The following is a 24,888-nucleotide window of genomic DNA, read 5'->3' on the forward strand; positions in this document are numbered from 1 at the left end:
ACATCCCTAACATACACAGACACACACACACATTCATACTGCCCCAATGCAGAACAGATACACACACACACACACACTCTGCCCCATTGTAGAACAGGTATAGCACAGGCAGCAGCAGTGCAAGCATCCCTCACACACACACACAACTACAGCCCAAGTAGAATGAAAATAATCTTTAGGAAACAACAACAACAAAAATATGGGACTGAAGGTGATAGTGCTGATGAACTAAAAGCAAGCCTCAAGCCTTGTCCAGCACAGAGCACCCCGGCGCAGCGCAGTCTCGGTGGGAGGTCCCGGGCTGGTGGAAAGGCGGCAGCGAGTAAAAGTAACCTCATTGTTTTACACAGATGCCGCCCGTCTCCGCCACCCCTATCAGAGGAAAAGAGCCGCTTCCTGTTGTTCTCCGCCTTCCCCCTTTTTTTTCCTTCTGCGGGTGCTGGGCACTGAGCACGATGGCCCTCTCCGGCGCTCTCCCGCTCCTCGGCTTGCTCTCCTGGGGTAAGTGCAGTCCCGGGGCGCGCGCGCACACAGGGACCCCGCTCCGGGAAGGGGGGGCGCAGCAGGAACTTGGCGCGCGAGGCGATGCTTTTCCCGCGCGGGTTTCGGACTCTCCCTATTGGGGGGGGGGGGGGGGGGGTGTTTGTACCGGGATAGCGGTGGCCGAGGAGCCCCGGACGCGCTCCCTGACTCGCACAGCTCGTGCTTCAAGCCACCCCACCGGCCAAAAGAAAACCCAATCCGGACAGCTCCGGAGGAAAGTTTTCGGGATCATAGAGATGGGTGGGAAGGGATCAAAGTTTGCTTTGGGGGCCGGGAGGGGGGGGGGGGGGATTGCACGGGCAATCAGTTCTTGAACAGATAAAGGAACTGGCTGGCATTTCTCAGCAGGGCAGATGTGGAGGTTCTTAGTTTTTTTCTGAACACATCTGGCAAGGAAACTGTATTCTACAGAACATCCTGACTGATGCTGGTAAATTTGCAGTGCACCGTACTCCCAGTGTGTCCCCCACCTACACAGCAACTTGAGGGCAAGCTTTGCATTTTCTGGTTTTCTTCCTTTTGACCTAACATTTTATTTCAGGTATTTTTTACACTTATTATTTGAAATAATAGCATGTGCCTCCAATTTCCCATTGTTTCGGAATTCTTGTAGGAAATAAAGTAAAAACGCTTTATGTAGAGCTTGTGTATTCTGTCCGTCCGTCTTTCAGTGACCTACTATTATTAGGAGATAAAGCGCCAAACAGCATAAGCAGATATTTTTCAGTTTACACTTGGGTACTTGGAACTTTTAAGAACTTAAGAAATACCATGCTGGGTCAGACCAAGGTCCATCGAGACCAGCATCCTGTCTCCAACAGTGGCCAATCCAGATTGGAAGTACTTGACATTAAGTAGATTGGAAACCTTGGGGAATGTCATTGCCTTCCATTGTGTTGAGTTTTGTATTAGCCCCACTCGCCCGTTGTTGTATGCATTCCTTAAGAATGCCAACTCCTGCAAGGGTACTCTTAGTGAAAGTGCACGTTCTATCCTTGTTTTAAAGCTCCATCCCTCAGTCCGCTTTTCAGCTGTCTGTGCTACAGTCACACTTTACGTGTATCAGTGAGACCCCTGCCTGGAGCTCTGAGGAAGGTAGCTCTTCGGCTGGCCATGCTACATTCATGCTTTACGTGTGTCAGTGCTTTATGTGTATTCAGATGTCTATGTTGTATTTGTGCTTTAAATGCATCTCTTATTAGCAGTATGTCTACTATTCAATGCTGAATTGAAACTAAGTACATTTTAGCCTGCTTTGAGTGTGATGGAAAACACAGATTTCTCTGAGTGGTACTGGTAAAATGCACAGAATTTCACCCTGTGCATCTGGGAGGAACATTGAGTTTGGTATAGATCAGCTGATAGATATCCAATGAGGACCCAGCAAATTTGCAAAAACCCATGACGGAAATCCTGTAGATCTACATCTGTTCTTCCCTAGGGTCACCTAGGGTCTTTAAAAAAAATTTTTTAAAGAAATGTGTCAATCCAATTTGATGCAGGTTTGCAAATTTTCCAGATTTATGGAACTGTTCCAAAAAAACTGCTTTAAATATGTTTACATGTCCCTGGCTCTGATGACGATCAGCACAGCAGACTACAGAAATCCAGGAGGATACATGATGGAGTGAGAAGCTGATGTGCACTGACCAGGAGAGAGATTTTGGGGGTAATTGTGCCTGAAGATCTCAAGGCAGTGAAACAGTGTGATAAGACAGTGGCCAGAGCCAGATGGATACTGGAATTCATAGGGAGAGGCATAAGCTGTAGGAAAAAAGGAAATGATAATGCCTCTATACTGGTCATTGGTGAAATCACAACTGGAATATCATGTCCAGTTCTGGAGACTTTTCCTCCGAAAGCATATACAGGCCAGTAGGTCGCGCATTTTGGACAATAAGGGGTTTAGTGTGTTCATAACGCATGTCCAAACCGCCCTGAAACTAATAGCGTTCATCACATACAAATGCATGTTGATGAGGCTATTAGTCATTCACCCCAAATACTGTAAAAAACTTTGGGGGCCTGATCCACATATTTCATGCTCAGAAAGGGCAGGCATTGATTTCTGAGCATCCCGAAAAAGTGTAAGAAAAGCAGAAAATACTGTTTTTCTGTACATCCTCTGACTTAATATCGCGGCGATATTAAGTCGGAAGAACCAAAGGTTAAAAAAATAAAAAGTGTGCTGGTGGGTCAGGTTAGGAAAAGGGATGCTCAATTTTACGAGCACCCATCCTATCCCACTGACAGCCACCTCTCCTGGGCCAAGGAGACGCTAGAGGCACAATTGTCCCTAGCGCCTCCTTTTAGCACGATCCCTTATATGCATGCTGTATCGCATGCCCAGGGGCTGTGCACCCGTTGAAAGAGCAGATGCCGAAAATGGGTGCGCTTTTTTAGCATGCCCTGTGTGAGGCTACTTGCCGATAACCATATGCACCTTCAGGTCCAAAGTCCTGGCCACAATATCAAAAGCTTCGTCTATGGAACGGATAAGGTGCTTCTCACAGTCCTCCATGTCTTCCACTGTGCGATAGAAATCTACCTCAATTCTATCTAGGGTTTTAGCTTTCGGATTCATTTGTGCAAATATTGCACGAAATAGAGCTAGTGAGCTACTATCTGGGCATTTAGCATGGAACCCTGGAAGACCTTCTTCCCAAATGCATCCAATACCTTCGGGTCCTTCTCCAGGGTTAGAGTGATCACAAGTGAGCTTAGCATGCTTCGATGCCAGTTCCACCACCATAGAGTGGATCTGCAATTTGACCGTTCTAACTCTCAGGGTAGACTACACTCTATATTTCAAGCCTAGCTTCCTGGCTACTGGAAAGCATAAAGTAGGCAACTGCCACATCCTCATCTGAAGATCTCTGAAGAATCTTGTGAACCAGGATAGCTCCAGCACCACCTGGAGGATGGAGGAGCTAAAGAAGCCCCAAAACATCTGTTCCTGGATCTGTTTCTTATCCTGATGGCCAGAGCTTATCCAAACATCTGGAGTAGCAGAGATATTCCAGAGGAGAGGCCTGCTGAGGCAAGGACAGAAGGGGATCAGATGGAATTTGTTTTTGTATTTATTATTATTTCACCCAAACCAAAGGCCCTGGGCGGCATACAAGTTAACTTACACAATTTAAAACAGAAAACAAAATTTCAGGACATAAAAAAACCCCCCAAACACATGACAAATCCACCATGCAATCTGAAAAAAGATTATCTGGATATGCCAAGCGCGTCCCCATGGAATCCTCCTTGTCCCTGATCACTAGGGAGCAGAGCCACAGCTAGCCTATGGCTGATACGGCCTCGACCATATGCGCCATCATGTGAAGCATTCGGCCTCTTCCTCCCTGCCCCCCCTCCCTGGCAATAAAGAGCAGCGCGACCCACGGGACCGCAAAAACCATCAATTTCCTCCTTCCCCCCACCCGGAAATAAAGAGCAGCGCAGCACACGCCCCTGATCCCTCCTTCCCCGCCCTGGAATGAAGGACGGTGCAGTCCGCAGAGCAGCAGAAAACATCAACCTCCTCCCTCCCCTCGCCCCTGGTAGTTCAGAGAGCAGCGCGATCCCAGGGCTGCAAAAAGCATTGGCCTCCTCTTCCCTCTCCCCGCCCGGCAGTAAAAAGTAGCGTCGCTGCAGGACTTCAAGGAGCAGTAATGAGGAGCAGTGTGACCTGCACAGTGCCAAGAAGCATTGGCCTCCCTCTTGCTGCAGCATACCTAGAGGCTAGATGAGAGAGAGAGAGAGAGCTTATGAATGTGTGTATGACTGAGCATGTGAGAGAAAATTATAAGCGTGTGTGTGTGTATGTGTATGAATGAGCATGTGAGAGAGAGGTATGAGTGTGTGTGAACAATTGAGCATGTGAGACAGAGGTATGAGCATATGTGTATGACTAAGCATGTGAGAGCATATGAGAGTGTGTGTATGTACAAATAAGCAAGTGTGAGAGAGGTATGAGTGTGTGTGAATGATTGAGCTTATGAGAGAAGTATGAGAGTGTGTGTGTATGTGTATGAATAAGTATGTGAGAGAGAGGTATGAGTGTGTGTGAATGATTGAACATGTGAGAGAGGTATGGGCATATGTGTATGACTGAGCATGTGAGAGCATATGAGAGTGTGTGTGTGTACAAATAAGCAAGTGTGAGAGATATATGAGTGTGTGTGAATGATTAAGCTTATGAGAGAAGTATGAGAGTGTGTGTGTATGTGTATGTGTATGAATGAGTATGTGAGAGAGAGGTATGAGTGTGTGTGAACAATTGAGCATGTGAGAGAGAGGTATGAGCATATGTGTATGACTGAGCATGTGATAGCATATGAGAGTGTGTGTGTGTACAAATAAGCAAGTGTGAGATAGGTATGGGCATATGTGTATGACTGAGCATGTGAGAGCATATGAGAGTGTGTGTGTACAAATAAGTAAGTGTGAGAGAGGTATGAGTGTATGTGAATGATTGAGCTTATGAGAGACATATGAGAGTGTGTGTATGTGTATGAATGAGTTTGTGAGAAAGAGGTATGAGTGTGTGTGAACGATTGAGTATGTGAGAGAGGTATGATTATATATGTATGAATGAGAATGTGAGAGAGCATATGAGAGGGTGTATGTGATTGTGTATTCAAGAGCATATGAGAGAGGTATGAGTATGTTTATCACAGCATGTGAGAGAGAGGTATAAGTGTGTGTGTATGATTGAGCATGTGAGAGAGCATATGAGCATATGAGAGTGTATGTGTATGACTACTGAGCATATAAGAGAGACTGAATGAGCATGTGTGTGTTGTGTATAGCAGAGCATGAGAGTGAACAAGCGTGTGTGTATATGATTGAGCATGCATGAGACAGAGCATATCAGCATGTGTGAATGACTTAGCATGTGAAAGAACATATGAGCCTGTGTGTGTATGATTTATCAGTGAGAAAGAGCATGAGTGTGTGTGTGATTGAACAATTGAGAGTGCGTAGGAGTGTGTGTGTGTGTGTGAGACTGAGCATATGAAAAACTGAATGAGTACGTATGTGTATGTGTGTATGATCGAGCGCGAGAGAGATAGCAAATGATTGTTTGTGTGTATATAGTTGAGCATGAGAGAGTGAACAAGTGTGTGTGTATATGACTGAACATGTGACAGAGAGAGCTTGTGTGGGTATATGATTGAGCATATGCAAGATAAATCATGGAGAAAGTTTGTATGCAACAACCGCCTTTCCTCTCCCTGCTAATCCACGACAATCTCAAGGCATCTGGAAATCAAAATTTCACAGGTTTGGATAGCAGGAGATTCTTTAAAATCCTTATTAGTTTTAAATATTTGATGTATCAGCTGCTTTGAAATATTTTATTGACATTTGGAAATGGATAGAGATATGAGTTTTTAATTATTGGATGTTCTATTCATCAGCATTTTTTAAATATTTATAATTTTTATTAGCATGATTTTACTATTATGATTTATATTTCTTGATTTTATTGGTTGATGTTTTATGAGGAATGGTGGTATTTTTATTTTTCCATAGTTGCACTGCATACAATCTGGCTTGTTGTGGTTTCCAGTTCGGTTTTTGTTTGTATGTTTCTATTTACACTTTATGGTCTTTATGTTCAGTATTTGGTGAGGGTCTGTCTGTGTTTGACATGTGAGAACAAGGTGAGGAGCTCTGCTCTCATGTAGTTTCTGTGTGGGGATCTATAACAGCCTGACTTTTTCTGTTTTCCTAATAGGAGGTATATTGATGTTTAGGGCCTAATGTAATATTTGCAGTGTTGCCTTTTCATAGATAGGACTGTTATTGTTTGAGTGTTGGCAGTTAGTACTGTTTTGGTATGGGCGATTTAGTATATTGTAATTCAGTTTACTCGTGGCTTTCTGAGGGCCAAGCCCACACTTAACATGCGTTACCATAGGTAACATGGGTTCCAAGTGCCTTTTTTCTTTTATTTGCTTTGCAGGGTTTTCTAGTTAGTACCACAGCAGTGCATGTAAATATAATATATATATATATGATACTGTCAATAATATTTTTTTACCTCAAAATGTCCTTTTTAATGTAAAATCTAAACAATCTTTAATTGTGTGTGGGGAGGACATGACCAGGAGGGGAGTGATGCCTCATGGTTGGATTGGAAGCCCACGACTGAAAGGTTCTGAAGGGAGCCCAGGTGTATGGCCTCCAGCCCAGGGCTGACACTGCAATTACCTGCCGCAAATAAAGTCGGGAGGGGATATAAAATAAGGGAAAAAAGATCCTCGGTAGTTGTGAATGAAGGCTTGTGGTGCCAGGATCCCTGTACTGGTTCCAATTGAGCTGGAAGCTCAAAGGAGCAGGAGGAAACTGCTGGGTGAAAATAAAATCTAAGCCCCCTACATTTAACAGCGCGTGGTGCCGTGTGTTGTGCTCAGGGTGAGGGCGCACTTTTTCACTTGGCCCTAGATGCCAAATGACCTGGCTATGGCTCTGCTAGGGAGGACTGAATCGCGATCCCAATGCTGAGGAAGTTGACTGAGGCAGCATCCTCTGTTGGCCTGGAGGGGAACCTTCTGAGAGGAACTCAGACTGGATAGAACTCACTTGTTTATCCTCCAAGTCGTAAAGAGGCTCCCCTGGGAAGGAGAATCCATCAACTCATGGTGAGGACTTACTCCTGGTGCTGGAAGCTCTTGCAACGAAATCCATACCGGCGTGGGACTAGGAGCAGTCCTATTCTGTGGGAACATTTCTTCCATCTTGGATAAGAGAAGTTCTAACCTCCTTCTTCTGTCTTCAGGGCTCAAGGAGGCATATAAAATGTTCACTAACTATGATAACTGGGCTTCCACTGGTTGAGGAACCCTCTGGACTGAGGAAAAACTTCCTCTTCAGAGAAACAAATTGGCTCATCCTCACTCAGGGCTCTTGGTAAAGTAGAACAGAAACCTGGTGCCATGGCAGCATCCTCTGCCGTGCAGAAGGAGCTGGTACCAAATTTGGAATGGGATGCTGCTTCAACAACTCCTGTCGACTAGCATCCCATTCCAAATTTGGTACCAGCTCCTTCCAAGCTGCGGTAGGAACCACGGGATTCTTGGATGTCCACGCCGAAGTGCTCTGCTCCAACACCACTGGCTCTACATTGGTCTGCCACAATGAGCATCCTGAAGGCTCCCTTAAGCCTCACGCTGAGGACATGGATGGCACCATGCTCAGTCCCAGGTTTGGGTAAAATACATAACTCAGCACCTGTGCTGATGAGGCTAGATCAATGCTTCAGCTCTGAGGAGGGCCCTGTTCTGATGGAGCGCTGCACCAACAACGCTGGCCTCTTCTTAGCTCTAAGGGGGGCAACCCTGAAGGCGGCTTCCTATGTCACTTTAGCACTTTTCTTGGCACCTTCTCCAGCACCACAGGCCTCCGAACCCCTGACCTGAAGCGAATCCAGAGTCCAGCACCACAGAGAATCGGGAGGGAGAGACTTCCTGCACTTGCAGGATCAAGAGGAGGACACTTCCCACTTTGACTTCTCACACTAGGAGCCCAATGACACTTTGCTTTTTGACTAGGAGCAGCTCCATTGCTCGGCCTTGCACTGAGGCTTGGGGTTTTTACTTACTGGCAACTTCCTCGGGGCTTCCATTTTCCAGGTGCTGTACTGCTGTGCCCTGGGTATATGCAATCACAGCTATACAGCAGTTTGAAGAGCTGTGGTCAGGGCCCAGACAGCAAACAGCACGTGTGTCTGGCACCCACAGATGCAGGCCTTAAACTCGTTCACTGCGGGCCATTTGGCCTTGGGCTTCTGTGTGCTCCTTAACATCTACTTGACTTTTGTTCTTTTTTTTTTTAGAAGTTAAAAGTTCTGTTTGAGGGACTACCAAGGCAGCAGCAGAAAAAATTTTTAAAGCAACGAAAGACAGAGTCTGTCCAGAGACTGGCTACTAAAATGGTCAGAGGTGTTCATTATAAAGCATATAAGGTCAGATCTAAACATATATACCCCAGAGTAAAGGCAGGATAGGGGATATATATTTATATATAATAGCAATATTTAAATACCTCCAAGATATCAATCCACAATAGGCAGGCCTTTTTCAACAGAATGGTGGCTCTAGATTATGAGGGGGCTCATGGGATGAGGGTGAAACAGGTTAGACTCTGGAGTAATCTAAGAAAATATTTCTTTATAGAGAGGGTAATGAATGCATGGAACGACCTCCTCATGAAAGCGGTGGTGACAATGACAGGATTTGAATTCGAGAAAGTACAGGATAAACACAGGATCTTTGAGGGAGTGGTAGGCACTGTAAAGCTGAATAATTGTTGGGGATGGGCAGACTAGATAGGTCATATGGTCTTTTTCTGTCATCATGTTTCTGCGTTTAATGTCTCTGAGAAAGGCAGAGTTCCAAGTTCCAAAACGCTATTGCTATGGGAAGTAACATCAGTTTATGACATGGAGCTATCTGCTCACCTTAATCCTACCCATTGACATTGTTTATGCTTTACAAATGTGTACCAGTCCTATAAGAAATACGATACAATGTCATATGGCGTCCCTCCTCCCAGCAAAGTTTAAAACTCTTTGCAGATGTTGAGAGAAACATCAATAGGTCGTGGTTAATCCAGAGTGCCGACACAACTTGGCTCAGGGGCTGTCCAGCCTTGTGCTTTACTCAAGTGAAAACTCCCATTTGAATTTTCTCTACTCAAGTTTCAAAAGGGTTGGCATGAAGGACAGGGAGCTCCATGGCCACTTAACGTCATCGGTTTCGATAATGATTTGTGTGTGTTGCTTTCTTGTTTATATACCCCTCTCTTAATCCAACACAGATAGACTTAAGCACCACCAGGGAGGGTTTAACTGGAACCCCACTTAACTTAATAAACGCAACTTGCAGTATGGAAGCAATTACAACAGTCCAGCTCCTGATGTCATCAGAGGATCTGTTAAAATATGGCAGCTATTAAACGGCGGCCAAACCAATAAAAGAGGGCTTCACGAAAATTGGACTCCAGGGTCATTCAGTGCTGTGAGCACTAACCCTGCGACTTGATCGTTTGCTAATTAAAAAGATCATGTCCAGGACAGGAAGGACTGCTGCCGTGCCCAGCCCTTTATTTTCCCTCTTCCAAAAAATCCAGAAGTATAGAAGCTGGCAGAGAAGCCAACTTTTGGAAATTATTGGGGGGGGGGGGATGGGAGGGGAGGGGGCTGAGCTCAACACAAGTTACAGTGCTCCCAGCAAAAAATGGAAATAAAAACAAAACACGGCAGGTCAAGAGCGTAACTGTCCAGCCTGTATTTAAGAGTCCAGACCGAAGCCAGTAATGTGGACATGGGGAAGAATCATGTGACCAAAACAAAAGCTAGGGAAGCACTCAAAAGTCTCATCAGCCATTCTTCTCACCGACCCCCATTTCATCCCAGTCTCTTCCCCTCCCCCCCCACCACCACAACTCATCCACACCACAGTCTCTCTCACAACCCCCACCCCCTGCTTTTTCACCCACATTCTCCTAACCTTTTCTTCCCCTCCTTTCCTTACTCCCTCTGCACCTTTTAAAAATCTCCCACTACTGTATGGGTTTATTTTGACTTTTATATTTGGGGCAGGGAAGGTTTAATACCTCTCTGCCTGCTCCACTCCTAACAGCCTGTTCTACTCCCCCTTTCTCTTTGATCCGTCCTTCTCTTGTTGCCCTTCCAGTTCTTCTTCCCACCTCTTCGCTCTCCAGCAGGTTTCTCCTTAGACAGCTGCAGGCTTGGTTCGCCCATCCCTTCAGAATTTTAATCAAACAAGTCTAGGGTTGTCAGTCTGGTTTTTTTTTTTCAGGAAAGACTCAACCTGTCCTGGTCTTTCCTCATTGCATAAGGCACTTGCAATCCTGCTCTTTGCAGGGTAGAGCTTCCCAAAATTGTACTAGGGGACCCATAGACATCAAATGTTCAGAATACCAACAGTAAACAAGCATGAGATTTGCATTTACTGGAGCTCCAATGTATACAGATTTACCTCATGCATATTCACTGTGGCTATTCTGGAGTGCAGCTCCATTATAGACGTGGATATCTCCATCTCCTCCTCCTGGACTTTCCTATTAGGACCTGCTGGGTACTTTCTTCTACCCTGTTTCCCCGAAAATAAGACATCCCCCGAAAATAAGACCTAGTAGAGGTTTTGCTGAATTGCTAAATATAAGACCTCCCCCGAAAGTAAGACCTAGCAAAGTTTTTATTTGGGAGCATGCCCGTCGCACAGAACACCAGAGCATGCAGCTGTGATTTTTTTACCCTGCAGGATTCACAGTTAGTTGTCATCACAAACCGGCATAACCAGACAACTATTCAGAATATAATAAATGTTCATTTTTTTGTTCAACAATATATGTGAATTCTTCTTCATGGAAAAATAAGACATCCCCTGAAAATAAGGCCTAGTGCATCTTTGGTAGCAAAAATTAATATAAGACACTGTCTTATTTTCGGGGAAACACGGTAGTGACCCATACTGGCCAGTGTTGGAGACAGGATGCTGGGCTGACCACTGGTCAGACCCAGTATGGCGATTCTTATGTTTGGATCACATGAAGAATGACTGCTCCTCCCTCCCATCCAGTAACAACAGGGCTGGGGCAGGGGGGGGGGGGGGGGGGGGGAGAGAATTCTTCACATGACCAGAGCTGGAGGAGGGAGGGTTCTTCAGATGATCCTGTTTAGGAAGGCAAGGGATAGAGATCATCATAGTGAGGGGTTGGGGGGGTGGGGCTTGTGCTCCCAAGGCCCTCCAACCTGCCAATATGATCTCCCTACTCCTGTCTCGGTCCCCCTGCTCCAGGAATGAGGGGGGACCGAGACAGAGTTGCGCTGCCAGTGCTACAGTGCATAGCAGTATTGGATTTCAAGACAGACAGAGGCAATAGCATTTTTTACAGCTCCTGCTGCCAAAATCAGTTGTTTAGTGCAGGAAGGGGTGGCCAATGAAGCTGATTCAGGTCCCCGGGTTAACACAGTGTACCCAGAACCCAAACGGTCACATCATGTGGGAATGCGGGGATTGCAGTTCTTCAGGTAGGAGCCTTTGGTGAGGGTGGGGGAGTGTGTGTGCAATTTTTCATGTGATTTTATCCTGAAAACCCAACTGGCGCTGGAGGTGACGAGGAGAGGTTTGGGAAGCCCTGCCTTAAGACGAGCACAGAACTCTAAGTCCAAGGACATGACAGAAATAAAACTTGGACTGGATCAATTTGTTGGAGAAATATTGAGCTTGCAGGTATCCCCACACATACGGCAGCCAACTCAGCCAGGTCAATCCAAAGTGACTGATCCAGTCCTGGTGGTGGGGATTCTCCATGCCATGCTTGAAAATGTAACCCTGTGCTTATTTTGGGGGGGGGGAATCAGAATCACTTCCTGCATGCAATAGGGCACAAAACCAGGATTGGCTCAGCCTTTTTGGAATGACACTACACAAGATTTAATGCAGAGCGTTGGCAAATCCTTTAAAAAAAATATGTTCAGGCAGTTTTTTAAAATGTAATTTTTATTAATGTCAAAAATATAAAGCAAGCAGTTTTAAGAGATGTTCTTTTAGTCAGTCTGCAAAGTGCAGCCTGCCACCAAAAGCATTTTATTATTTGTGAAATAAGTAAGTCCCTCCAAAAGCCAAGCCAGAGTTTTACTAAGTCAGCAAAATCTGTGCTTGGCCAGCTCTGTTCTGGAGGCCTCAAAGAAAGGAGAATAAAGTAAAAACCAAACAGTGTTTGGAAACATGATGGAGGTTTCTCAGCGGTGAGGTTGCGTCTCCTGCGGGAAATGGGGAGGATGGGGGGAGCTTCTAACAATAAATAGTGTTCAGCAGCCGCACAAACTGTGCGGGGTCCTGCTGCAAGGTTAAGTTCAATATTAAAGCAAACTGTTCATTGAGCGCAATGAAATGCAGACTGTTCCAGGAAAAAGAAATCATAGATACTCATTATTTTTGGGTGGGTGGAAAGAGGTAGTATCTTGGAATCAAGTCATTTTTACCGTCTTTTCTCAGCTCACTGAAACTTTATTGCCTTTGTGACTAGCCATGAAAGGTTCTCCCACAAACTCCAAATCTTCAGAAATGCACTTTTTAAAGATGATTCAGCTCCCCCTCCCCCTTGGTTCTTCTCTCTTTAACCCCTCCTCTGCCACAGAGGGTTGTCAGAATGGCTGAAGGCTGGAGAGAAAAGCCTCCTGTCACACTGAAACCTCTAGCCTTGCTTTTCTGCCGGCAGGGGTTACTTCCCCCTCTCTCTCTCACTCTCTCTCTCTCCCATCCTGGAGCTCGAGTGAATCACCAAGTGAATCACCGCTGTCATGTTTCCCAAACCCATCAGCCCAGGATAGTCAAAGCTGTCAAGTGAACCAATTCCAGGAAGGAGATTTTGGGCTAGACCTGGATTAGGCCAGTGCAAGAGTATTTGGCACCCTTGATGAAGCTTTGGTCATGCACTCCGATCCCCTGACTTACCTCTAGCACAGCGCTCCCTCCTACCAGCGGCAGTGGCTCCAGAACAGTGCTCCCTTCTTTGGCACTATTAGCTCTGGCACAGTGCCCTTCTGCATCTTGTGCTGACAGGATTTTGCTGCCCCCAAAACTTTGATGTTCTAGGCAACCGCCTAGTTTGCTTAATGGTCCTGGATTTGAGACACTTCCAACCTGGTGCATTTTAGTAACTACAGTGCTGCCTTCAATGGGAGAGAATCAGGGACTACAAATACCACCATGCATTTGGAAGTAAGCTCCAAACCAGGACTAGTCAAAACATCTCCCTCCTGGAACTGAGTGACTTGGCAGCTCTGGATAGTTATAGTTGCTACCTCCTGGATTTTCTCCCTTTGCATGCTTGGAGATGTAGGACCTAGGTTTTGTAGGGAAATCAGAACTATAACTCCATGCATGCAATGGGACAAAAACGGGACTGGATCTGGTTCTTACGATTGACCTGGGAAAGATGGCAACCCCAAGGAGCTTTAGGAGCTAGCAAGGAAGGTATTTAAAGAACACCATCACATTTTCTCTTCTATATCTCTTCCTTACAGCATTATCCTGTTGGGAAAAAAAAAAAAAAAAGCAGAGCTAGCCAGTCATCCCATTCCAAAGAAAAGACCTGAAGCCAAAATGGTTGGAAGGTTAGAGGGAGGAATTCTGATCTTTGAGAAATGCCTTTCTTTGCATAACCCCTAAAATTAATTCGCAGGTAGCCATCCCTAGTAACATAGTAAATATCGGCAAACAAAGAACATAAGAAGCTAAGACTTGTCATATTGGGTCAGAGCAAAGGTCCATCATGTCCAGTATCCTGTTTCCAACGGTGGTTAAGCCAGATCACGAATACCTGGCAGGATCCCAAAAGGTCAATAGATTCCAGGCTGCTTATCCCAGGGATAAGCAATGGACTTGCCCAAGTCCATTTTAATAATATTTATGGACTTTTCTTCCAGGAACTTGTCCAATTCTTTTGTCAAATCAGCTGCACTAACATCTTTTACCACATCCTCCAGCAACGAATTCCAAAGTTTAATTATGTGGCAAGTAAAAAAAAAAATGTTCTCCTATTTGTCTTAAATCGATCACCTAGTAACTTAATTGAATATCCCCTAGTTTTTATACTTTCTAAAACCATAAACAGGCAAATCGTGTTTACCCGTTCCACTCCACTCATGATTTTATAGACCTCTATCATATCTCCCCTAAACCATTTCTTCTCCAAGCTGAAGAGACCTAACCCGGAAGTGTTCCATCCCCTTTATCATTTTGGTCACCCTTCTCTGTACCTTTTCTAAGGACCAAATTGACCCATCCAGTCTTCCCAATTGAGATTCTTCCACTTTGAGTAGATGAACTTAGTCCCATCTGCAACCCCACACCAGCTCCAACTCCTATCTTATGTGTTACTGTATTACCTGTTCTATGTTTTTTTTTACCCATCTTGTGCATCTTTAGGAAAGATGGTTATAAAGTCTCATGCCATATGGCCAAGCCAATGTTTTACCAAAAAAGTTGATCAAAAGGTTAGGGAGTTTTCTTGTCATTTTTCCCGGAAATGTCTGAGGATAAGTTTGCTGACTGGTTGAATGTTTTAGGGAAGGCAAACAAATCCCTTTCCTGATTTCCTCCTTCCTGAATCTTGGACATGTAGTTCTTGCATTTCTTTGGAACATGAGAATTACGAGTCCTGTAATGGTGTGTAAAACTTACAGTGGATGAACTTGCCTTGGAGTAATGAAAACATCTTGCACCCCATTTGGAAGATTGGATCAGTGGACATAGGATAACTAGATAAAGAGAGGGATGGAATTCAATCAAGTGGACTATAACATATGGTTTGGTGATACACAAATGACCAACAAGGAAGAACATACCTGCAAGTATCATGGACCAGTCATCAAGGCTTTAACCCTATCCATTCGCACATCTTTCATGTACATTCAGAATTAAATTATCTTACAAAATACAAATCTTGTGATAATTCATCCCCTTTTTGTGTCTGGGACCAAGTGTCCAGTATATGCACACATATTTTTATGTGCAAGAATAATGTAAAGTGTGATCAGCAAATCCAGGCACGTGATGATATGCTCCCAGCCCAGGCTTCCCAATCCTCTTCTGGTGACCCCACAGCCAGTCAGCTTTTTAGAATATCCAGAATTAATATGCATGAGATAAAAGTCCCATATGTAGGAGTTACAGTATATGCAAATTTATCTCATATTTATTGTGGACATCCTGGAAACCCACAGGTCAACAGGACAGGTTGGGAAGCCCTCTCCCCACCCTCTTGTTTTTTTCCAGTAAGCTCATGAACTGTACATTAAGCAGTTTGGAGAAATTAAGGTTTTGTCTACCCAAAACTAGATTTCTCCACTAGTAAAGGAGGCACACCCTCCCCAGCCAAACTGCAGTAAATGTAACAGATTGTCTAGGAGTGAAAGGATTTACCAATCATTGGTGCCCTCAGCAATAAACTGGCTCTAGAATACTGTGTGCAATTCTGGTCACTACATCTAAAATAGGATATAGCTGCAATGGAGAAAATGCAGAGAAGAGTGACCAAAATGATATGAGGCATGGAATGGCTGCCCTATGAGGAAAAGCTAAAGAAGTTAGGGCTGTTCAGTTTGGAGAAGGGACGACTGAGGGGGGGATATGATAGAAGTCTACAAAATCATGAAAGGGCTTGAACAAGTTAATGTAAATTGGTTATTTACTCTCTCAGATAACGGAAGGTCCAGGGGGCACTCCATGAAGTTAGTAAGTAGCTCATTTAAAACAAATTGAAGAAAATTCTTTTTCACTCAGCGCAGAGTTAAGCTCTGGAATTCATTGCCAGGGGATGTGGTTTCAGCAGTTAGTGTTACTGAGTTTAAAAAAAGATTTGGATAAGTTCCTAGAGGTTAAATCCATAAATTGCTATTATGGTAATTAATAAGCAATAGTAGCTTGACTTCTACCTAATGTTTGGGTACTTGCCAGGTACATGTGACTTGGATTGGCCACTGTTGGAAACAGGATACTGGGCTTGATGGACCCTTGGTCTGACCCAGTATGACATGTTCTTATAACTGAATAAGTCTCTGGTGAGACCTCATTTGGAATACTGTATACAATTCTGGAGTCCTCACCTTCAAAAGGATATAAACAGGATGGAATCCATCCAGAGGGTGGCTACTAAAATGGTCAGTGGTCTTCATTATAAAGCATATAAGGCCAAACTTAAAGATCTAACTAGAGGAAAGATGAGATAGGCGATATAAGATAGAGATAAAAAATACTTCCAAGGTATCAATGCACAGGAGGCAGGCCTCTTCCAACAGAGAGGCTCTGGAGCATGAGATCAGGGTGAACGGTGGTTGAGTAAGGAGTAAGCTAATGAAATATTTATTTCAAAAAATGGTGGTGTATGCATGGAATAGCTTTACAGTGGAGGTGGTAGAATCAAGGACAGTATCTGATTTCAAGGTAGCATGGGAGGGAGTTGTAGGGATTGTAGAGCTGAATAGTTGGTGAGGAAGGCCAGACAGTTCTGCATAATTTTTTTGCTAGATTCTTAAATTTAGCCATGCTGGACAGAACCCAACTGAACTGACTAAGCTTTTGATTTGAACTGGTAGTTTTTTTGTACCCCTGTACAGTGGTTCTTAAGGAGGATCTGTATTGCGTGAAAGCTGCTCTGACAAATCCAGTTAATAATGGCTCTGATGACGAATGGCATTCTCACATTCCTGTTTTCCATGGCATCCATCCGTACAACTTTACCGATGATGTAATCGGTAAGTAGCCATAACGAAAAAACAGACACTATTCAGCAACTCAGATGAGATCCTGGTTATGCTGGTTTTTGGCTAGTTTTCTCCTGTTCCCTGGGGTTTCCAGCTCATTCAGAACCAGAACTAAGATCTGGTGCCGTGAACCTCAGTCAGAGAATTTTCCCCAATATTCTATCTCACTCTCAGACCCAGGAGCCAGTTATTGTAGTGACAGTCCATGTCCGTACGCCACTCAACCAGAACACCGCAATTGTAGTGCCCTAAGCTTGGTCACTGGGCGTCACCTTTGTGTGATGACAGGGAACTCCCCACACTCCCCTCCTTCCCCCTCAGGGGCTGTGAAAACTGCTCCCGCAGCATCTCCAGCCCTGGCCGAGCCAAGGATCAGAAACCTGGCCAGAAAGTCGAATCTAGGCCTTCCATTTGCTCAGCATTGCCATTGAGCTATTGGGCTGGCCCTCATGTTCTTTTCATTTATTTCCCTCTCAGAGGTCCTTTTCACTTGCCACTGTCAACAACCCCTTTTAATCTGAGCCTGAGATCTGTCGAACATTTTCTAGCAACGGACCAGAACGCTCCATGTCATCAGGGACATGCAGAGCCTTAATTGTATTCGCCGTCACATCTCTGAACTTGTATTTCCTGCTTTCCTTAAGGGAAGCTCGATGTAGATAGCATTTCAGTATAGGTGGCTCTGGGCCAGTGTTGACCTTGCCCCCTCCCAGGAGGTGGTGAGAATATGATCATAGCAAACATCTTCATGGCAGATTCAGTTGCCAGATAGTTTATTAAAGCCAAAAACATAACCCACAGCTTAAAACAGATTCGATGGACGTGGATAAATACTAGCATGAAGGATAACCTTTCCATGGCTTCTCTTTCCTCAGAATCTTACTACAGCCTACGAGTTGCAGATTGCTGGGAGGACTTTACTCTGCTGATGAGCCATGTAGCAAGCAGAGACTGGTGTAACTGGGCCATGATAAGCAGGTATGATTGATGAGGTGGTATTCATTTAATTTGCCTCTCTCTATTTAGGTACCAATTGTAAGGCTCTCACTTGCTCCAGTTAGAAAGACCAAAGTTGGACAGTTGGACCATTGCCAAAGTGAGTCAGACCATAGGTCCATTTCACCCATCACCCCACCTCTGACAATGGCAAGCAAGTGGAGACCTGTATAAGGAAAAGGGCAGGGGCAGAGTGGTCCACCCCCCTGTGATGCCCTCCCAGTTTCCAGCAGTCATGGTCTGAGGATGTCCTGATCCCAGAGTGGCATTGATGATTCAGCCTTTCAAATGCATCATTACCACACGATTGCTATGAAGTGAGCAGGTGGGCTCCGTCAGGCTCCCAGGAGTCCACATCACTTAAAAGAAAAAGAAAACCTTCAACTATCAGAATTTAGCACTCATTGGTGCCCTCAGCAGAGAGACCAATGATTGCCAAGGCAGGGAGACTAACTTATCCTCTCAGCCCCTACTACAGTCACTGCTGTTACTCACCCCAGGAGCCTGTGATTTTGGAAACACTGCATGTTTTAAAAAAAAAAAAAAATCAGGAAAGAATAGCCCTTAATATAATCCTTTTTATAAATCAGTGATGAGGTGTGCAGCGGAGTTCACAGATTTGTAGGGCTCCAACAAGGCCCTAGGACTGTATGAAGAGCTGCTGTGATTTGAACACTTCTGCAAGCGACTGACTCTGCGTCATTTCACATAATCCATCTCGTTATGCTGAGCTGGATTTGCATGGGTGGCTGAGAAGTGAAAGGTTCCAGTATGCTGTGATGATTCCCCTGGGCCATCCAGTTCCCCTTGTGGGAATGGGAACCTGGCTTCCAATGTTGCTTGTTCTTTTTTTCTGCTGACCCTGCAGGTAGGATTACTGCTTAGTGTGAACTGTCATGGTAGTTTTAGCAGTGTAACTTGCATACACCTACTTCAAATTTTTAAGTTAAGTATTCATCAAATAATTTTATTGTTTTTTTCTAGGCCATATAGTACTCTTCAGTTGTGCCTTGAAGAAAAAGCTGAGGTGCTTGGATACTATTACCCCAATGCTTATGCAGACCTGTGCATCATTAAGGGTCATAAGACCTACTTTTCAAACTGCACGTCCCAATATCTGTTTGACCCTCCAGAAGATATTCTGCTGCCCATCATCTTCGCTCCAATCTGTATCATTCCTTTCCTGGTGACGCTGGTGGTGTGGAAAAGCAAAAATGGGAAACCTCAGATATAAACGAAATCTGAGTTCTTTGTGCTGTGATACCTTTTTTATTGGTGCACGGTGAAGATTGTCCCAAGATGTTGTTGAACATGAGCTTTCAAGGCCACCCCATCTTCTGGTGTCCAATAAAAGCTATCTCAGCCTGCAAAGACTATGGATTTATCAAGGACTGCTGTGGCTACCGGAACTCTACACCTTTAGTGAACAGTGTTAAAGGGTATCTCCACTGTGTTACTGTCAGTTGTTTGTAATTTTTTTTAATAACATAGGCATCTCAGTGGAAGGCTCCATTCCCACTTGGCTTCTGCTCCCTGGGCCAGGCAATAAGTGAGCAAGCTTAGAGGCGGCATTCATAGCCATTGCAATGGATGATGGGGAAGGAGTCCCAACCATTGCTCAACAGTGACACCAGCTGGCAGAACACAGGGTGCACATGGAGCAGGTTCTGGAATGTGCCCTGTGCTCTCTGGGCTATAAGGGGTAGGGAATGTGTTTGAACAGCGCAGTGTTCCTGCCTAGGAGGAATAACCAATAGCTGGGATTGCCTTCCATGCTGTGTGCTAATGAGCCTTTGCAGCTGTAACAATAAGCCGTAGGCACTAGGGATGGTAGAACTTGGGAGTTGGGGGGTTTTTTTTGTGTGTTTCTTAAACATTCTGGGACAGATGGGCTAAGCATTTTTCCCACAGATGCAAAGTGGCACAAATTCCTCAGCACATTTACCCATTAGATTGTGCAAATTGTTCTTTGGGTTTTGAGAACTTTTCCAAAACAAATATTTTTTTATTTCTTCATGGGATATTAGACAGAAAAACAATAGAAATGTCTGCATGACAGATGGAACTGAGCAAATTCACCATTTAGCACTGTCTCATTGTTCACTCCATTTCCTCTAAATGCAGCTTTAAGGCAAACCCAGAGCAGCCATCCTATCTGTCAATGCCTGGAGTTGACATTGGATGCACTGGGAGAACCTTCACATAGGACATGCATTGGATTTGCTGGGATAGATCTTCTGTTGGTTGAACCCCAAACTTTGGTCACATAACCTACAACATAAAAATATTTTCGTTGGTTTGGGTCAACACTTGAACCTACAAAGTTTGAATAGTCTCTAAATATCCAAACAAGTTCTTCCATCCGTAGTAGACATCTACGGGCACCTTGGTATCAGGTACCCTTCATAACCTGAGGGCATACTGGAGCATAGATTTTAGGGAAAATCACTTTTATCATCAGTGTGCCTCGAGCGTACTCTGGAAGGCCCGCTTCTCCCTGGGAGAGGATGATTCGGTCTCCTCTGCAGTCCCTGACCTCTCTGCTGAGACTACCAACAGTGGCATCAGTCAGTAACAAATTGTGCTGTGGCTTTTAGTGACGAGGACACCTCGCCACTGGGACCCTGACCTTAACCAGATTTGAACTAGCTGCCTAGAGGCGAAATGCTCCAGTTAGTCCCTGTTTAATTGAAGGGTTCCTGTTAACTTGCTAACTCATGAGTAATTTATAAATAAGATGGAGCGACGACGGTGATCTATAATGAAGCCAGAATGGGCACTGTTACCTAACCCATGATAGATGATGATGATGTTCAAAGAAAATGAACCCACTCAGTCTGATGCCTATTATAATATATTTATTTCTTTCAGACTGTTTCCTGACAGGTCTCTGTAGAATCTCTTTCTTTTTTCAAATGAAGTTTAGTTTAGCTAGGACGACCTGACCCAATGCACTGCAGGAAACGTATAGATTGCTTTCTCCTTGTCGGTTAAGCATTAATAAAACCATGCTGACATTGGTTATTGCGCAAATCTATGCATGAAAGCCGCTTTGCCACTGGTCACAGCCCAGAAGGGTTTGTGAAAGCTGACTTTTTGTTGGTTACTGTAGAAAGGGATGCAAGTGATTAGGGTAAGTGAGAAAATGTTTGGATAAATGTTGTCTGTACAAGAGCTGTATCTGAGTTGCTTTTTGAAAATGACAAGACTGTAATTTTGTGACAACGTCTACATCTCATTGGAACATTTTTTTAAAAAAATGCTTCTGCTGTGAAATTTTAAGTAATAAATTAACAAAATCTATTACAACTTGTCGTGCCATTTCATGGAAAGCAGCATGGTGGCATAGCACATGCTTAACGAGGAGGACCACGCGTGTCTTTTTCACAATCGCCAGCACAACCATGCACTCTAGCTCCTCCAATCTGCCATGGCTTAGTAACAGCAAGGGTTGCTTCCTTATTCCAGGTATACCAAACAGGCTGATCCAGTCCTGGTTTTGCCCCATTGCATACAGGGAGATGTGGTTCTGATTTTAATTGGGGATATCAATGGGGAAAATCAGAATTACAAGCCCATGCATGCAATGGGACAAAACCAGAATTATGTCAGTCTGTTTGACTGACCCAAGGTGAGGTGGCAACCTAAATGCAAACCCTCCTCATCTCCCAGGAGTTTTGTTCTTGTGTGCTAGAGAGCTGGAGATTGGCTTTATCCTAATGACTCTGTCAAATTATTGCTCTGTTTGTCTACACCACACATTTATCCCTAAAGAACTGCGTATATTTAGATACCACATTCACAGAACTTTTTTTTTTTTTTAATGGAAAATGTATACTTCATGTCTTGATCAGGGTCCAGATGGTTTCATGTTCCCCATGGGGGTCAGATGGCAGGGCATTAGCTCACACCTTCATTATACAGATTTCTCAATCTCAGCTAAAGAGCCAAGAAGAGACCATTCACAACTCATGGTTAAAACCTGAAAAGTGATCTTAGCCAAAGAGGCTGAGAAACAATCACGGTACCTCTAAAATCCACACTTCATGCATGGCCTTGGAAGCATTGATCAGAGGGCGGTGTCCTATTGTACACCAGTATGCTGTGTTTGGTGACCCTTATTTCTTCATTTCTTGAATTTAATGTTGAAAAGCCCCGTTGAGATCTGAGGCCATGCTCCCAGCTGCCTGCCGAATGCACCTTGCAGAGAGGAGAGGGGGGGTCCCAGCTGATCTTTCTTATCTGGGTCCCTCACAAACAGGCCGATACAGTACAGTGCGCTCCAATGGAGCGCACTGTTAACCTGCGCTTGGACGTGCGTTTTCCCTTACCCCTTATTCAGTAAGGGGTGGAAAACGCACGTCCAACCCGTGGCACCTAATAGCGCCCTCAACATGCAAATGCATGTTGAGGGCGCTATTAGGTATGCCCGCACGATACAGAAAGTAAAATGTGCAGCCAAGCCACACATTTTACTTTAAGAAATTAGCACCTACCCAAAGGTAGGCGCTAGTTTCTGCCGGCACCGGGAAAGTACACAGAAAAGCAGTAAAAATTGCTTTTCTGTGCACCCTCCGATTTAATATCATGGAGATATTAAGTCGGAGCCTAATTTAAATACAGAATTGCGTGCATAGGCGAGTGGCCTGTGCACGCGCTGGGAGAGCGGGCATTCGTCCGCTCTCCCGCGGACTTTACTGAATCGGCTCGAAAGGAAGATCAGCACCTGGACTATAATGAAACAGATTCGGAACGCTGCCCAGGTAGAGCTATCAGCCCTCCAGGATTGTCCCAGAGACTCCAGAAATTAAAAGTTAACCTCCAGGACACTGCTGCAGACAACCGTGGAGGAAACTCATGCACAAGGTGGCCACCTCACGCTGGTGAAACCCAGCCAGGCTTAGCCAATCCTGGTTTTGCCTCGCTGCATGCACGGAGATGTACAGTAGTTTTGTTTTTCCCATGAAGTACAGGAGTTGCTGTACATCTCCGTGCATGCAGTGCAGCAAAATTAGAAGTAGATCAGCCTGTTGGAAAACCCTGGGTGAAGTGTCAAACTTAATCCTGGGCAATTCTAAAAAAATATAAGAATATTGAATGGTGAAACAGCTTTCTCTCTTTATCAGATTCTCAATAGTTTCGTACATTCCTAGAGACTATGGTCCAGTCAGAAAAGAACCACAAGGCCCACCTTCTCTTCCAGATTTCATCCCCAGTGCATAACACAGACCTCAGCCAATCTCTAGCTTCCCTTTTACTACGTATTTATTAGTTGGATTTATTGCCTTCCTTGTGAATAAGAAATTCACCTGAGGTGGATAGGAAATTTGCATCTAGGGCTCCTCTGTGCTTATCCCAGGCACAGACACTCATTTCCAGAAGATCAAACGTCTGCAAGCTAAATATAATAACTTTTTATTTTAATGCGCTGAAAGCATTTTGGGAGTATCAGTCATTGTGGTATGCTGGAATTAGCACAGGCACACACACGCACCATTTACATAAGCATTATAAAATAAAGCATACCACAATCGTTTCTGAAAAATAAGAATCAGAGTATGAGCAGTGAATCTTTCAATACTGCTTTGTCTATGTAACACGCTGAATCTCTGCATGCACGAATCTGGCACATGCACAATACTTGTTTTCTTTCTGCTGGTGGGTGGCGGGGGAGAGGGAGAGTAAACTGTTGTTTCCATAACAGATGAAGTTTCAGTAAGCCCAGTCCTTAAAGCATTACATGCCACGTGATGAACCCTTCGGGAACGAATCAGAGCGCTCGCAACCCTAAACCCAGACCTGGACATGGCACAAGAGTCTCCTATCAAAGAAAGAGTTTAACTGTTTGCATTTTAGAGACTGAGATTTGCCTTGTCTTTGTTCTCTGAAGGGCAGAATCGATCCGTCTGCCTTACTCCATATTCAACTTCAAAGTCTTCCTCTTCTGATAAAGTGTCTGTAAGACACTGAGGGCCAGATTAAAGTTTTGGGGCACTGCCTCCTGAGTATCTCAAGAAGGAGTTTATCAAATGCCTTCTGAAAATTCAGATACACCTGTTGACCCACTCACTCTTATTCACTAGGTTCTAATAGACTAGTAAGGAACGACTTCTCTTTGCTAAATCCATGCTGGTTCTTTCCCATTAAACCATGCTTAGCCGTATCCCCAGGAACATTCTTCTTAACAATAGCTTTCACCATTCTATCCATGGCTGACGTCAGGCTCATCAGTCTGTAGCTTCCCGGATTAACCTTGTAACCCTTTTAAACCCTGGCGTTACATTGCCTACCGTCCAGTCCTCAGATGCGGTGACAGGCTTTAATGATAGATGGTGGCGTGGCAAGAAAGGGGGTGAGGGTGGGTCAAAGAACCCGGGCACTAGGCTGTAGGGGGCACCCGGGCGAGGGGCCTCGTTTTGTATTATTTTTTCAGCCACCCACAGGGAGAAGGCGAGAAGAGGGTGTTATTTAAAATGTCTGCTGTTTCTGTGACCTTAAGTATTTCTATAAGGAGGATGGTAATGGTGGTGAGAAAGTGTGTGTGGGGGGCGGGGGGCGGCATGGGGAGGCAACACAATTTGTATTGGTCCCAGGGCGCGGAGACCCTTGTTATGTCACTGATGTTGGGTTACCTGTAGCAAGTCTGCAGCTTAACATTTGAGTTCCTTCAGAACTCTAGGATGAATACTATCAGGTCCTGGTAATTTGCTACTATTTAGTTTATCAATTTGCTCTAACACATGTTCCAAATTCATAGTATTTTGTGTCAGTTCATTTGAATCATCATCTACAAAGAGCACTTCCAGTGTGACCGAAACCAAAAATTCATTTAGTTTATCTGCTATGGCCTTATCTTCCCTGACCGGACATCCATTGATCCAAATCATTTCTTCATAGTCTTTTTGTTTTTTTGCACTTAAAAGATGTTTCTTATTATTATCTTTTGTCTCTTTGGCAAGTTTCTCCTCAAATTCTCTCTTGGCCTGCTTAATTAATGCTTTACATCTAATTTGTCAGGGCTTATTATCTTTCTTATTTTCCTCATTCAG

At 44.5% G+C, this 24,888-nt stretch overlaps 1 protein-coding gene across 1 annotated transcript; it reads left to right on the plus strand.

Annotated features, from left to right (window-relative positions):
* The first annotated feature begins 343 nt into the window (after positions 1 to 343).
* On the plus strand, positions 344 to 21,142 carry LOC115073983 (receptor activity-modifying protein 2-like). Its single transcript, XM_029573008.1, has 4 exons — positions 344 to 501; positions 16,697 to 16,834; positions 17,719 to 17,821; positions 18,824 to 21,142. Exons 1-4 carry the CDS (start codon positions 351 to 353, stop codon positions 19,071 to 19,073), a joined length of 642 nt encoding a protein of 213 aa, XP_029428868.1. The 5' UTR covers positions 344 to 350; the 3' UTR covers positions 19,074 to 21,142.
* Positions 21,143 to 24,888: the final 3,746 nt, after the last annotated feature.

Source organism: Rhinatrema bivittatum, chromosome 12 (genome assembly GCF_901001135.1).
Source record: "Rhinatrema bivittatum chromosome 12, aRhiBiv1.1, whole genome shotgun sequence".
Lineage (NCBI taxonomy): Eukaryota > Metazoa > Chordata > Amphibia > Gymnophiona > Rhinatrematidae > Rhinatrema > Rhinatrema bivittatum.

Excerpts from the sequence above, each read along its gene's own strand:
- LOC115073983 (XM_029573008.1), top strand. The coding sequence starts at position 351 with ATGCCGCCCGTCTCCGCCACCCCTATCAGAGGAAAAGAGCCGCTTCCT. Across the intron at positions 16,835-17,718 it reads CTTTACCGATGATGTAATCG|AATCTTACTACAGCCTACGA; the intron begins GTAAGTAGCCAT and ends CTCTTTCCTCAG. Across the intron at positions 17,822-18,823 it reads AACTGGGCCATGATAAGCAG|GCCATATAGTACTCTTCAGT; the intron begins GTATGATTGATG and ends GTTTTTTTCTAG.